Source organism: Mandrillus leucophaeus, unplaced genomic scaffold, assembly GCF_000951045.1.
Source record: "Mandrillus leucophaeus isolate KB7577 unplaced genomic scaffold, Mleu.le_1.0 Scaffold2189, whole genome shotgun sequence".
In the NCBI taxonomy this organism is placed as follows: Eukaryota; Metazoa; Chordata; class Mammalia; order Primates; family Cercopithecidae; genus Mandrillus; species Mandrillus leucophaeus.
Window position 1 is genome coordinate 86,541 of NW_012102242.1, and position 16,912 is coordinate 103,452.

The 16,912-nt window shown below is 38.9% G+C and overlaps 1 protein-coding gene across 1 annotated transcript in view; it reads right to left on the reverse strand.

Annotated features, from left to right (window-relative positions):
- The window catches only part of LOC105540278 (E3 ubiquitin-protein ligase MIB1), a gene marked incomplete at both ends in the record, with an annotated part of 101,587 nt that extends 85,795 nt beyond the window's left edge, over nt 1–15,792 (reverse strand). The window contains 4 exons of the mRNA XM_011980821.1: nt 4,861–5,065; nt 6,387–6,453; nt 10,688–10,792; nt 15,663–15,792. Coding sequence (XP_011836211.1) covers nt 4,861–5,065; nt 6,387–6,453; nt 10,688–10,792; nt 15,663–15,792 — 507 coding nt within the window. The remainder of the gene's footprint in view (nt 1–4,860; nt 5,066–6,386; nt 6,454–10,687; nt 10,793–15,662) is intronic.
- Between the last annotated feature and the right edge of the window lie 1,120 nt (nt 15,793–16,912).

Here is a 16,912-nt window from a genome sequence, read left to right on the forward strand (position 1 = left end):
TACTGGAACAGCTTGTGCCCTTGGTCTCTTGCCTCAGCACCTGTGTGGTTTGCCACCCACATATAAGATGTTCTTTGTAAGCTTCATGGTAACCAGGAAGAAAAAACATATAGTAGCTATACTAAAAATGAGCAACACAGGGCTGGGCGCAGTGGCTCACGCCTGTAATCCCAGCACTTTGGGAGGCCAAGGAGGGTGGATCACTAGGTTAGGAGATCGAGACCAGCCTGACCAACATGACAAAACCCTGACTCTACTAAAAATACAAAAATTAGCTGGGCGTGATGGCATGCGCCTGTAGTCCCAGCTACTTGAGAGGCTGAGGCAGGAGAATTGCTTGAACCTGGGAGGCAGAGGTTGCAGTGAGCCAAGATCACACCACTGCACTCCAGCCTGGCAACACAGCGAGACTCCATATCAAAAAAATAAAACAACGCAGGCTGGGCGCAGTGACTCACACCTGTAATCCCAACAGTGTGGGAGGCTGAGGCAGCAGGAATGCCTGAGGCAAGGAGTTCAAGACCAGCCTGGGCAACATCGTAAGACCCCATCTATATAAAAAAAAAAAAAATTTAATGACCATGGTGGTGTGCACCTGTAGTTTCAGCTACTTGGAAGGCTAAAGTGGGAGGATCGCTTGAACCCAGGAGTTCAAGGTTTCAGTGAGCTATGATCATGTCACTGCACTCCAGCCCGAATGACAGAGTGAGACCCTGTCTCAAAAACAAAAAGTGATAAAATTTGTTTAAAAAACACATTAAAACATACTACCAAAGAAAATCACCTAACCACAAAGGAAGAGGGCAAGAAAAAAAAAAAGGAAGAGAAGAGTTACAAAACAACCAAATAACAAATAACAAAAATAGCAGCAGTCTTTACTGATGAATAACAACAATGAATGTAAATGAACTAATTCTCCAACTAAAAGACATAGAGTGAGGCCAGGCACAGTGGCTCATGCATGTAATCCCAGCACTTTGGGAGGCTGAGGCGGGCAGACCACCTGAGGTCAGGAGTTAGAGACCAGCCTGACCAATATGGTGAAACCCCATCTCTACTAAAAATACAAAAATTAGACGGGCTTGGTGGAGGGCACCTGTAGTCCCAGCTACCTGGGAGGCTAAGACAGGAGAACTGCATGAACCCGGGAGGCAGAGGTTGCAGTGAGCCAATATCGTGCCACTGCACTCCAGCCTGGGTGACAGAGTAAGACTCCATCTCAAAAAAAAAAAAAAAAAAGACATAGAGTGGCTGAATGTGTAAAAGAAAACAGCTTTAATGACCCAACTGTGTACTCCCTACAAGAAATTCATTTCACCTATAAAGACACATGCAGACTGAAAATGAAGGGATGGAAAAAGATATTGCACACAAATGGAAACCAAAAAAGAACAGGAATAGTTACTTTTATATCAGATAAAATAGACTTTAAGTCAAAAACTGTAAAAACAGACAAAAGTCACTATACAACTATAAAGTGGTCAATTCAGCAAGAGGATATAACAATTACATACGCACTCAACACTGGAGCAACCAAATATAAAACACAAACATCAACAGATCTAAAGGGAAAGATACACTGCAATATCTTTAATAGTAAGGGACATTTCAACATCTAACTTTCACTAATGAAGAGATCACCATCCAGATAGAAAATCGACAAAGAAATATCAAAGTTAAACTACAATCCAAACCAAATATACTTAACTGGCACACAGAATACTTCATCCAGCTGCCATAGAACACACACTGTTCTCATCAGCACAAGGAACATTCTCCAGAAGAGACCACATATTGAGTCACAAAACAAGTCTCACTAAATTCAAAACAGTTGAAATGGTATGAAGTATCTTTTCTGACCACAATAGAATAAATAACACTAGAAAGAAATTCGACATTATCCTGAACAATGAAAGGGTCAATAAAGAAATTAAGAAGGAAATTTTAAAATTTCTTGAAACAAATGAAAATGTAAACACAACATATCAAAATCTATGAAATATGGAAAAAGCAGTAGCAAGAGGGATATCTATAGCAATAAACACCTAATCAATCATTTAAAGCCAAGTGCAGTGGTTCATGCCTATAATCCCAGTACTTTGGGAGGCCGAGGTAGGTGGATCACATGAGATTGGGAGTTCAAGACCAGCCTGACCAACATAGAGAAATCCGATGTCCACTGAAAATACAAAATTAGCCGGGCGTGGTGGCACATGGCTGTAATCCCAGGTACTCGGGAAGGTTGAGGCAGGAGAACCGCTGGAACCCAGGAGGCTGAGGTTGCAGTGAGCTGAGATCACCCCACTGCACTCCAGCCTGGGAAACAAGAGTGAAACTCCGTATCAAAAAAATAATAATAATTTTAAAAGTAGGAAGATTTCAAATAACCTAACAATACAGCTCAAGGAACTAGAAAAGCAAAAACAAAGCAAATACAATAGTAGAAGGAAGAAGTAATAAAGATCAGCAGAAATAAATGAAATTGACACAATAAAAAGAGAAAATATCAACAAAATGAAAAGCTGGATTTTTCAAAAGATAAACAAAATCAACAAATCTTTAGGTAGACTAACTAAGATAAAACCAGAAGACCCAAATAAAATCAGAAACAAAAATGGGGACATAACTGATACCACAGAAATGCAAAGGGTCATGACAGAATATCATGAACATCTATATACCAACAAATTGAAAAATCTAGAAGAAATAGATAAATTCTTGTACATAAACAACCTACCAAGATTGAGACATGAAGAAATATCAAACCTGGCCAGGCAAGGTGGCTCAACTGTAATCTCAGCACTTTGGGAGGCCGAGGTGGGCGGATCACTTGAGGTCAAGAGTTCAAGACCAGACTGACCAACATGGTGAAACTCCACCTCTATTTAAAAATACAACATTAGCTGGGTGTGGTGGCACATGCCTGTAATCCCAGCTACGTAAGAGGCTGAGGCAAGAGAATCATTTGAACCTGGGAGGCAGAGGTTGAAGTGAGCTGACATGGCGCCACTCGAGCCTGGGTGACAGAGGGAGACCCTGTTTCAAAAAAAAAAAAAAATATATATATATATATATGTGTGTGCGTGTGTATATATAAAAATATACAACCTGAACAGACCAATAATGAGTAACAAGATCAAAGAAGTAATAAAAATGTCTCCCATCAGAGAAAAGTCCCAGGGCCTAAAGGTTTCAATGCTAGATTCTACCAAACATTTAAATAAGAACAAATATCAGTCCTCTCAAACTACTGTTGCTTTTATCGGCCAGGCGAGGTGGCTCAAGCCCCCAGCACTTTGGGAGGTCAAGGTGGGAGGATCACTTGAGGCCAGGGGTTCAGCGCCAGCCTGGGCAATATGGCAAGACCCTGTCTCTACTACAAAAAAAGTTTTTAATTTATATTTTTAAAAAGAGAAAAAAAGAAAATGGCTTTTCGGATGCTGGCAAGAACACACAAAAAGGGGAACACACGTAGACTGTTGGTGGGACTGTAAATTAGTACAGCCACTATGAAAAACAGTATGGAGGTTCCTCAAAAAACTAAAAACAGAACTACCACATGATCCAGTAATCCCACTGTTGGGTATATATACCCAGAAGAAAGAATATCAGTATGTCAAAGGGAGATTTGTACTCCCATGTTTACTGCAGCACTATCCAAAACAGCCAAGACATGAAATCAACCTAAGTGTTCATAAACAGACTGAAAAGATAAAGAAAATGTGGGCCAGGTATGGTGGCTCATTCCTGTAATCCCAACACTTTTGGAGGCCAAGGGAGAAAGATCACTTGAGACCAGGAGTTCAGGACTTGCACGGGCAATACAATGAGACCCCATCTCTAAATAGAGAATAGGATAGGATAGGATAGAATAGAATAGAATAGAATAGAATAGAATAGAATAGAATAGAATAGAATAGAATAGAACAGAACAGAACAGTGGTACATATACCCAATGAAATATTACTCAGCTATAAAAAGAATGAAATCCTGTCATCTGCAGCAACATGAATGGAACTGGAGGTCATTATGTTAAGTGAAATAAGACAAAGAAAGAAAGACAAATACCACATGTTCTCACTCATATGAGGAGATATAAAGCGTGGATCTCATGGAGATAGAAAGTTGATTGGTGGTTACCAGAGGCTGGAAACAGTAGGAGAAAGGTGGGGATGAGAGAGATGGTAAATGCGTACAAGACTACAGTTAGAAACAGGGAAAAAGATCTAATGTTTGATAGTACAGTTAGGCAACTATAGTTAACAACTTGTATAGTTCAGAACAGCTGGGGAAAGGAATTGGAATGTTCCCAATGTAAAGAAGGGGTGATGTTAATACTGATGGTTGTCCCAATTGCCTGTTTGATCATTACACGTTGTATGCATGGATGAAAACATCACATGTATCCCAAAATATGTACACCTCTTGTGTATCAATAAAAAGAAAAAATAAGAGATGACCCTGGAGATATGCACCAAAGGAGTTTTAATGTAAAACCCTTCCCATTCAGGGTAGACTGATATAGTCCATTACCAACACAGAACTTTTAGGCTGTAGTTAGACCTAATAGTGATATAATGTATTCTCCTCTTGAAGGAAAAATAGTGTACAGAACACTGTATCATAAACATCCTCATATAAATTCACATATACACACAAGAGACACAAACACACACACACACGTAATTCTTACCATTTGTTTCTCTCCACCTTACCAATATATACTCTGGAGTTTTACTTACCATCTAAAAGCTAGCTTTAATGAGTATTTGGGTGTATCACATTCTTTGCTTTCTCTAAGACTCTTTTCTCTATATTAGCTTTACTTATCATCATCAAAAATTGATAGATATCACCAACCTATTGCCACTTGGATACTGTACTACAATGTCATGATCTTCATCGATGCCACAAACAGTTCCAGTTGTAGTTAAAGTCTCAAACATTCCATCAGTCCATCCTCCATGACCATGCTGCAAAGACTGTACAATTTCTAGGTCGAGATCTATATTTACCAGGTCACCAATCTGCAATCCACCAGGATTCCTGTTGCCATTCTGCTCACCTGTAGAATGGCAGGTGAATTTCAGAGGCAATTGAATAAAGGAGGGAAAAAAACTCAAAACAACATGCAGCTGTGTTATCTTTAAATAACATGTAGATATTTTAGTTTCAGGTACCATCTAGTTTTAAAAGGTCTTGAGAACTCACTACAAGTATAAAATTTTAGAACTAGAAAGCTTTTTTTAAAAAAAGAAAAAAGCCAAACAGACTCAAAAACTGAAATAATATGATGAGTTATAACAAAGACTGAGTAAGAGTAGAGTCTATAAAAGACAATTCAACCTTACATCAGAACACAAAGTTCCAGGTGTTGAAAATACTCACTTTTATGCCTGGATAACTTACTACCACTGTATCAGAACCACAATAACTAACTAGAGAATACGAATGAAAGCCTGGAATTATTTTTTCCCTTAAGTGCTTAGTACTATTTCATTTTAACAAATGGTTCCTGTGATTCTTGCCCTAAAGAGCATTTTAAAATATGTCAAAGCCCATTCCCCAGATTATTTTCAAAAGCTAGTTCTGAGATGAATTCAAGATCATGAAACATTAGGCTGAGATCCAAAATATGCATGTTGATTTTGCATTTTTCTTATGAAAACAAGACACAAAACAAGAAAGCTTGTTTTGTGAAAGCAAGATAAATAGATGAGCTCATTAAAACACATAAATTTTTTTATGCCTTCTCCTTTTAAAAAAAAAAAATTAAGGTATACTGCAAAAAAACAGCACTTTTTGCTACAAAGGCAAGTCAAATGATTTGAAGGAGAAACACAGTTCACATGAGAAAGAAACCAGAGAATAAAGATCAGGAGAGTGTGGTAAAAGTTCATCCAGGCAACAATAAATCTATAACATGAAGGTAGTTTTGATTTTCTTGTTCCCTTTTTTTTCATTTTAATGATACATGAAATTATACATATTATCTTAACCTTGGAGCTGTTCTTAGGAAGACAATTTGACAAAAATTCTAAGGAATTTTTAAGCACAAAAGTGTCAAATCCTATTCTCAATAGTCTATGACATACAACTGTTTTAATCTAATGCAAAATTTTTCAACAATGTAATTTACAGTTAAAACATAAAAGTTTCAAATATATTATGACATAAATGGCCAATCAATTCTCAAGACATGACAACTGAGTCCAAATAAACCATAATAAAAGGAAAAATACTTTAAGACCAAAGTAAAGCCAAAAAAAAATTTCTCTAAGTAACTTTAGTGGTAATTAACTTTTCTGAAGTCCAATTTAAACATTTTACCGATTCCACGAACTCTGACCCATTATTTAGTAATACTCTCTAATCTTCTCACTCACCTAGCACAGGGCAGTGATCTCTGTAGAAAGAACCTCCCTTGGCATCCTGGACACATTTCAGATCAGACTAAGAAGAAAAGAAACCAGAAAAATCACCCATGAAACTTCAAATATGGCTCAATATCTGAAATAGGCAAAAATATTCATTTAGAACATACCCAAAACAGAAGTCAAGAATAGTCTAGGTCAACAATCACACTAAATACTGCTTTCAAAAGTACTTGTAAAAACTTGTAAAAACTAGAAACCTGATCTTCAGATAGGTCATATTTGATTTACTTTTAGCCTTCTTTTAAAGTTCAAAATTAAAATGTCTGAATCTGGCCAGGCACAGTGGCTCACGCCTGTAATCCTAGGACTTTGGGAGGCCGAGACGGGTGGATCACTTGAGGTCAGGAGTTCAAAACCAGCCTTGCCAACGTGGTGAAACCACTTCTCTATTAAAAATACAAAAAAATTAGCTGTGTGTGCTGCTGGGCACCTGTAATCCCAGATGCTCAAGCGACTGAGGCAGGAGAACTGCTTGAACCCGGGAGGCAGAGGTTGCAGTGAGCTGAGGTCACACCACTGCACTCCAGCCCGGGCAACAGAGCAAGAGACTCTGTCTCAAAAAATAAATAAACAAAATAAAATGTCTGAATCTTATTACATTAAACCAAAATACTTATAATTACTAAATATTAATTATAATATTTTGAAAACCACGTGCTAAAAAAGAACAAATATCTATTACTGGAAATGTGCACAGCACATTCTTTTTTGTGTGTGTGTGACCAGAGTCTTGATCTGTAGCCCAGGCTGGAGTACAGTGACTCACTGCAACCTCCGCCTCCTGGGTTCAAGCGATTCTCATGCCTCAGTCACCTGAGCAGCTGGGGATTACAGGCATGTACCACCGGGTCTGGCTAATTTTTGCATTTTTAGTAGAGACAGGGTTTCACCACGTTGGCCAGGCTGGTCTCAAACTCCTGGCTTCAACTAATCCACCCACCTCAGCCTCCCAAGTGCTGGGATTACTGGCATGAGCCACCACATTCCATTTTAAAGACACTTTTACCAAAAACAAACCAAAACCTGGAAATTATTCAAAACTAAATAGCCAATACAAAGTAGAAAATAACGAAACCAAATACAGTCTTTTGATTCCTTGTCTAGCTGATTTTCCTACTGACATCAATTCTTTTTTTTTTTTTTTAGATGGAGTCTCACTCTGTCACCCAGGCTGGAGTGCAGTGGCGCAATCTGGGCTCACTGCAACCTCCACCTCCTGGTTTCAAGCAATTCTCCTGCCTTGGCCTCCCCAGTAGCTGGAATTACAGGCATGTGCCACCACGTCCGGTTAATTTTTTCATTTTCAGTAGAGACGAGATTTCACCATGTTGGCCAGGTTGGTCTCGAACTCCTGACCTCAAGTGACCTGCCCGCCTCTGCCTCCCCAAGTGCTGGGATTACAAGTGTGAGCCACCACGCCCGGCCTTACATCAACTTCAGTCCTTACCTCGCCATAACCTGGTTAACTAAAGTTCCTTCCCACTTATCTTTTACAAGAAAACAAGTTACTAAGTATCTGAATGGAGGAGGTAGCTGCGGTATAATTAAAAGTACAGAAAATGTGGGCTTAGAGGAAGAACCTTGTGTATACTGTGAAAATGTGGATTTGGATTTACTTAAAAGTACCTAATAGTACAGGTGTATATAGTAGATGATTAGAACATCTTACCCTATCAAGGAAAGGAGCTCCTCTAATACATATGCACGTGCGCACCTGCACGCATGCACATGCATGTGCACACACACGCACACACACACACAGGACCCAACTCTTTTATAGCATCTTTTACTGTCACTGAATCCTGGCCAAAGAGACATAGGAGTCAAACTGTTTTTTTGGGATTTTTTTTTTTTTTTTTTTGAGACAGGGTCTCTCTCTGTTGCCCAGGCTGGGGTGCAGTGGCATGATCACGGCTCACTGCAGCCTCCACCTCCCAGGGCTCAAGTGATCATTCCACCTCAGCCTCTCAAGTAGCTGGGACTATAGGTGCACACCACTATACCCAGCTAATTTTTTTATTGTTTGTAGAGACACGGTTTTGCCACATTGTCCAGGTTGGTCTCAAACTCCTGGACTCAAGTGATCTACTGGCTTTAGCCTCCCACGGTGCTGGGATTACAGGTGTGGGCCACCACTCCCGGCTGTCAAATTGTTTTAATACTTTACCCCAGCAATTTTACTTCTGGGAATCTATCCTAAGGAAATATACCCATAATGTACAAAGGCATATACACAAGGATGCTTACTGACACACTGCTTGAAGCAGTAGGGGAAACAAAATCCAACTCAGATGCCCATCAAGAGAAATCTCATTAAATAAATAATGGCACAACCACATACTCGGCCATCAGTCTACATAAATACCATTCATTTAACTACCTGAGCACATATAGCACATAGGCTTCATTTGAAGAAAATTAATAATCAATTGGAATTCTAAAAAACTGACAATTTAAAGACAGGCAGAGGCATGAAGAAAATGAAAAGCTGATAACCACTGCTATATACAATAATAAAAATTGGCAACTAAAGTATTTGTTTAAATTCACATGGCTGGCTTTTAATATATAAGTGGAATGAATTGGTCAGGTGTAGTGGCTCATGCTAGTAGTCTCAGCATTTTGGAAAGCCAAGGTGGGGGATCACTTGGAACAGAGGAGTTCAAAACCGGTGTGGACAATATATATAGCAAGAGCCTATTTCTACTAAAATTTTTTTTAATATTAGTTGGGCATGGTGGCACACGCCTACAGTCCTAGCTACTCCAGAGGCTGAGGTGGGAGGCTTGTTTGAGCCCAGGAGTTCAAGACTTCAATGAACTATGATTGCACCACTACATTCCCACCTGAGTGACAGAGCAAGACCCTGTCTCTAAAAGTAAATAAATAAGGCCAAGCCTGGTGGCTCACACCTGTAATCTCAGCACTTTGGGAGGCTGAGGGGGGCGGATCATGAGGTCAGGAGATTGAGACCATCCTGGGTAACACAGTGAAACCCCATCTCTACTAAAAATGCAAAAAATTAGCAGGGCATGGTGGTGGGCACCTGTAGTCCCAGCTACTTGGGAGGCTGAGGCAGGAGAATGGTGTGAACCCAGAAGGCAGAGCTTGCAGTGAGCCAAGATCATGCCACTGCACTCCAGCCTGGGCAACAGAGTAAGACTCTGTCTCAAAAAATAAATAAATAAATGGAAATAAATTAAGGGGACACTGGGATACTGTCTCCATTCCTAACAAGAACACAGCCAGTTGATTTTAAAAAAGGAAATTTAAAGAATTCTTTGAATACAGAATGTATTCAAGATGAAAAGGATGTGAAAGGCATTAATATTTTGGCATTTATTTATTACACTCTATAAACGGAATAGCAAGATCAACTTTTTTTGAGATACAGTCTCACTCCGTCACCTAGGCTGGAGTACAATGGCGTGATCTCGGCTCACTGCAAGCTCTGCACCCCTACCCTCGCAGTTCAGGCGATTCTCGTGCCTCAGCCTCCCGAGCAGCTGGAATTACAGGCACATGGCATCAAACCCAGCTAATTTTTGTATTTCAGTAAAGACAGTGTTTCACCATGTTGACCAGTGTGATCTCAAACTCCTGACTTCAACTGATCCACCTGCCTGGGCTTCCCAAAGTGCTGGGATTACAGGCATGAGCCACAGCGTCCAGCAAGATCAGCGCTTGAACAATGGTCCATGAAAAATACAAAAACACAGGACAACTCATTGAATAAACCTCCATTATCTTTCTAAACACTTAAGTAATTCAAGGTGTTTCTAAGTCAATCATTTTCAATTATCAACACTATACTTTAAAAAATACCAAGGGGCGGGAAGGAATCTCCTAAAAAATAATTTTAATATCTGTTGTAATTTATATTTTTATAAACTACCAGAGCACAGAATACAAATATATCACAAAATCTCATTATAATACTGTCTTCCAGGTCCATCCATGCCAAGGAGTGGTCTTACAGATGATTTCCAATCTTTTTGACAGATTTTCGTAAATAAACCCCCTGGACTTACACTGAAAATGGGTCAGCTCTACACAACCAATATACAGTAAGGTACCCAAACATTAACTAAAGGCAAATCATATTGACTATTAAATAGTTTAGAGAAACATAGTAAAAACGTAAAGGTTCTGACAAAGGGAGATAACAAAGGAAAAATAATAAAAGAGCAGTAAGAGCTATTCATCCATCCAACATTTTCTTTCACCTGCTATGGCTCTTCACTACTTACCATGCCCTCAAAGCCAACTCTGTAAAGGTTCTTAGCACCATTATCCCAGAGGACATATGCTGCACTATGTGGGCTTGATGCACTCCAGTCCTGGATTTCTGTTACCTAACAGACATTTTTTGAGAAAAGAAGTTTTTTAAAGGGGAGGGAAGAGCTTAGTTCTTTTCATTATTACATGTAAATCTTAAAAATATTTCATCTAGCAACCTGTGGAACAGGATCATGAAAAATACTTATTTGCCAAATATGTCACTCCTAACATATATTTAAATTATCACTAGAGCCATATTTTTCCAGAATTATAAGGTAATTTCTAAAACCACTGTAGAAATGTTAAATCAAGAGGCTTGGGGATTACAGTGATTGATTATTAGAAAATAGAATTTGATACAAAATTTAAAATATTTTTAATCTTAAAGAGATTCCTTTAAGAACAGTTTTGTTTTTTGTTTGTTTGTTTGTTTTTGAGATGGAATCTCGCTCTTGTCGCCCAGGCTGGAGTGCAGTGGTGTGATCTCGGCTCACTGCAACCTCCGCCTCTCGGGTTCAAGCTTCTCCTGCGTCAGCCTCCTGAGTAGCTGAGATTACAGGTGACTGCCACCATGCCTGGCTAATTTTTGTACTTTTAGTAGAGATGGAGTTTCACCATGTTAGCCAGGCTAGTCTCAAACTCCTGACCTCAGGTGATCTGCCCGCCTTGGCCTCCCAAAGTGCTGGGATTACAGGTGTGAGCCACCACGCCCGGCCAAAACAGTATATTATTTTAAGCCCATTACTCAATATGAAATTTTAAATCCCCAAAATGATTCAAGATAAACCTTTTTGGTCAGTTAAAAATTAACAAGCACAAAGCTCTTGAAGAGCCTTGGTGGCAATGTTTAAGTAGGTCTTGAGTTGCTTTTGCTCCTCCAGCAGTATCCCACAGTTGCAGGCCACCTAAAATGGCACGCCTACCATGGAAATTCAGACACTATCTCCAAGCCCCACACCCAACTAGTCTGATTCTTGAATTCACTGGATTAAAATTAAAAAAAAAAAAATACTGGGGTTGCCATTGCTTTAAGGCCTAGAATCACACGCAGGTTGAGTGTACTTATCTGAAATACTTAGGACAAGAAATGTTTTAGATTTCAAATTTTTTCAGATTTTGAAATATCTGCACTGTACTCAGAGCATCCCAAATCCAAAAATTTGAAATTCTAAATGCTCCAATGAGCATCTCCTTTGAACATCATGTCAGTGCTCAAAAAGTTTCAGATTTTGGAGTATTACGGGTTTCAGATTTTTTTATCTGGAATGTTCAACCTGTACACAAAAATGACAAACAGTATTAAACTTGGACCTTCTCAAGTAAACCTGACTACAGCAAAGAGTGGGAAGCTGTACACATGCAATTCATATTACTCTTCTCCATCTTGATACTTACAATCACAGCCATCCTTCATAGTTACTTAGAATGACAGGCTGAAGTATAACTTTTAAGGTATACACTTAAAAACTATTACTTTAAATAAGATATATAATGACCATTCTTTTTCATCCTGTACTAAAGAAACAGTTTTGTAAGCCAGGTATTTCATGATGTATTTGTGGAAATAAAAAGGTTTTATGTTTAAGATCTGATGAATCACTTGAAACGTATTTTAAATTGTTAGTATATTAGTCCATTTATTCTTTTAAATTTTGACATACATTACACATTATAAAATATAGCATATGTAAATTTGTTTTTTTTTTTTTTTGCTCGTCACCCAGGCTGGAGTGCAATGGCACGATCTCAGCTCACTGCAACCTCCGCCTCTGAGGTTCAAGTGATTCTCCTGCCTCAGCCTCCCAAGTAGCTGGGATTACAGGTGCCCACCACCACGCCCAGCTAATTTTTGTATGTTTTTTTAAGTAGAGACGGGGTTTCGCCATGTTGGCCAGGCTGGTCTCGTGATCATGGCCTCGTGATCCACCTGCCTCAGCCTCCCAAAGCATATATAAACTTTAAAGAAAAAAATAAACGGAACACCCATGTAATTATTACCCAACCTAAGAAAAAAAATATAACCAATACTTTTCAAGTCCCCTATGTCCATCTCATCAATCCCATACTCCTGCCTCCCATTAGAGGTAACTACCATCCTGAAGTTAAAGTCCACCATTTACCTTAATTTGCTTTATGATTTCTGCTCTACTAACCACTATATAACCTTCCAAAGTAACAGTTTCTAGCACTCGAAGGTAAAACATGCAATCTGTAGTAAAAAGTTCCTTCTGATTCTAATATATTCAGATTTAACTTCATTTGTTTTCAAAAATGTGATGCTATATTAAGTCTGTATTTCATAGGATGAGTAAAAAGCATTTAACTACCTAAAAAACAAAGACAAATTTTGTTTAAATAAAATTTACTTTAAATTTCAAATTACTTGAAATAGAAGTAAGTTCATTAGTCAAGGTCCAAATCATTAAACGAAATTCCTTCATTTTTAATATGACTTGATTTATTACTGAGGGGGAAACAAAGTGGAAGGCATAAGAAAGTAACTATAGTAATTTCACATGCAAGGAACAGTTGCTAAAACCACTAGGTAGAATGTTGCCAAGAAACTCTGTAAAGGATACATCTGACAAAATTTGCACCTGTTCATCAATCTTAACATCACTAATAGCAAGATCATCAGACTTCATGTGCCCCTTTATGTGATACAGTAGAAAATATACAGCATCACATACGAGGTATGTTTGCCAAAATAAAATTGAACCTGAATCTAATCAAGCCTCTAGCTCTAACAACTAGTTTATAGGAAATACAAAGATTAAAAGAACAAGTTAAAGAAGTTAAAGAATACTATAAAGAATCAATTGGCCAAATAGAATCTGGTTTCTTCAACAAATAAATGGTATTTTTTTAAAGTTAATAATTGTTGAAGTTGGGTATGAGTGCATGGAATTTATTATACTATACTTTCTACTCAAGTGTATGTCTGAAATACTCCATAATAAAGAGTTAAAAAAAAATTATGATCTAGTATACTTAATCATACTTGTATAAAAAACAGCTTTAAAAGACTAACATGTATAGCAAGACTTAAGAAACCCTTTAAGAACAGGCTGGGCACAGTGGTTCATGCCTGTAATCCCAGCACTTTGGGAAGTGGAGGCAGGAGAATCGCTTGAACACAGGAGTTTGAGACCAGACTGGGCAACACAGCAAGACTCCATCTCTAATATACATTAAAAAAACAAAAAGGAAGAATACACTACATACAATGAATATGGGTTACATCAGGGGAGGGGGATAAAGCATCCAGCACTGAAGGGGAAAAAGGGATGTTAACTTTCTTCATTCACATACATAGGCCAAAACAAAAAAGTCAGACAATAGAAGTCACATTTGGTCTTAAAAATGTGCTTAATAATGTTACTCTAAAGATTTATTTTATGAAGTTCTCTCACTTGGAGTCACATGTACAAGACGGTTTCATTTCTTTTTCATTTTGTTCTTTTCGTTTGTTTTGAGATGGAGTCTTACCCTGTCACCCAGGCTGGAGTGCAGTGGCACAATCTTGGCTCATTGCTACCTCTGCCTCCCAGGTTCAAGCGATTTTCCTGCCTCAGCCTCCCTAGTAGCTGGGACTACAGGCGTGTACCACCATGCCTGGCTAATTTTTGTATTTTCAGTGGAGACAGGGTCTCACCATGTTGGCCAGGCTAGTCTCAAACTCCTGATCTCAAGTGATCCACCTGCCTCAGCCTCCCACAAGTGCTGGGATTACAGACATGAGCCACCATGCCTGGCCCTCATTTTGTTCTCAAAACACAACATGTGTTAAATCAAAGCAAACCAAAAATGTAACACGAATGACTCAAAGCCTCAAGAATGCCTACTTTTATCCCAAAAAAAGTGCCAATATAGCAAAAAACAGAAAGTTCCATTTATGTGGCTTCGAACAGCAAATGCCTTCAAAAGCTGATGAGGAAAGATGACTTCCAACCCCCTCTGACCACATAATTAACTATGGGGAAGACTACAAAGTCAATTTTTCAAAATAAAAGTATTAAAATGTTACTTCTCACATACTCTTTCAAAACAAGTTACCAGAATGTGTGTTCTACCAAAAGAGATGGTAAGCTAAGTAAGATGATATAATGGGATACAGAAAACATGAGATCCAGTCAGGAAGAGAGGCAAAGGCATCTTTGTTCATCACAGGGCTTCAAAGGGAGCTTCCAGGATGATTGCTGGGCACCAGGTATAGAAAGTGACCCGTCCAGATTGCAGCCGTGTAATACGTGGGGGCCAAACAAGTTGAAGGCTCTTATCCCTACTGCCACTGTACCATTTTTATTCAACTGTGGACACACTGCCCAAGTGAACCTGACTCACAGTCTCAAGTGTACTTGGCTTATTTGGACTATGTAATGATGACATTCCCACTCTCCTCTTCACCGCCATTCCCTGCCACCTAGACCAGCTGAGGTCTCTCATTTCACCACACAGAATATTCTGCTTTGACCTACTCCTAAAACTCTGAGCCCACTACACTATCTGCAAAGGGTAACAGAGGTAGGCGGGCTAGATAACAGCGTAATTGTCCACTGTCCCTCAGAAAAAGACCTTTGAGGGAAGATAATATAAAACAAGTCAATTCAAATGAAATTTGAATAGCAGGAAAGTCGAGGACATGAGACACTGCTTAGGGAAGACTGGTCCAAATGCATTCAGAAAAGCATGCTAGGTAACAAAATGACAATATGAAACCTGAAGGTGGGAAGGTAAAACCTATCTAATGACCCTCTAAGAAACATCAATGCTTATAAAAAGCAAGAACAATCTTTCTACTTCCAGAGAAAAAAGAAATCAAGATTTTAAAAATTTTTACTGGCATAGAAAACAATGGACCAAGAAATTCATTTACAGTAGTGATAAAAAGCTTCTGAACACATATACTCTAGAATACATGATGAATTAAGAAAAATACTGTACCTTTCCCCTACGTCCATTTCCTCCATCTTGATCTTCCCACTGCCAGTCCACTCCTCGCACCACTCTGGCACCTGCAAAGATTCCTCTGGCTGTAATCTTCTTAGATTTCCTACGAGACTCTAACAGAACCCTAAAAATAAAGTTATTTATTTTCAAGTTTATGTAAAAATAGGTAATAATAATCTACTTTTTAAAACAAAATTATAAAAATGTTATTTTGAAAGTAAAAGGATTCTTAATTGTTCTGGTTACTTCCATAACAGCATGACACAGGAATACCTTTTATATTCCACAAGTGATGATGACGATGGCAGTAGTAGTCGTAATAATAATCACAGCTAACTTTTACTGAGCTTTTATTATATAATATGTAAAAGCACTTGCATAGGAGTAAAGTGTGTTACACTCCTTAAGAGAAAGTTACCACTGTATTACCCACTTTATAAATGAGGAAACTCAGTCTCAAAGAAGTAATGTGCCCAAGGCCACAAAAGTTCAAATGTAATAGACTCCACATATGATCATAGTCTAAGCAGTTCAGGGTATCTATCACTATACTCTTCACTACTGTAGAGGTGGCAAACTCAAATTCTCTATAGCTTCCAGGTGAGTAATATAAATGACAGCCTAAGAAAGACAGCACTACAGTGGCAAATGGCACTTGACCTCAGACTTAGGAAGGTAACAGGGAATGGCAAGGACTTTGGTTGACTCAAAAGCATCATCAGTCTAAAGGATCCAGTCTAAAGGGCTCCACTGCTTCAACAAACTGTTGCCAGGAACAAACGTAAGCCCAGTATTGATAGTCTTCTGTATGAGGGGGGAGGGGAGCAGGGTGTTCTATGAATCCATCAACAGATTTTTGTGTGAAATCACCTGTTTTTTAAAACTAGCCATTATTCTGGCCAGGCGTGCTGGCTCACGTCTGTAATCCCAACACTTTGGGAGGCCGAGGCGGGTGGATCACGAGGTCAGGAAATCAAGACCATCCTGGCTAACACAGTGAAACCACATCTCTACTAAAAATACAAAAAATTAGCTGGGCATGGTGGCGGGCGCCTGTAGTACCAGCTACTTGGGAGGCTGAGGCAGGAGAATGATGTGAACCTGGGAGGCGGAGCTTGCAGTGAGCCGAGATTACATCACTGCACTCCAGCCTAGGCGACAGAGCAAGACTCCATCTCAAAAAAAAAAAAAAAACAAAAACTAGCCATTATTCAAAAATTTAGAGTAGTGTATTGATATTATTT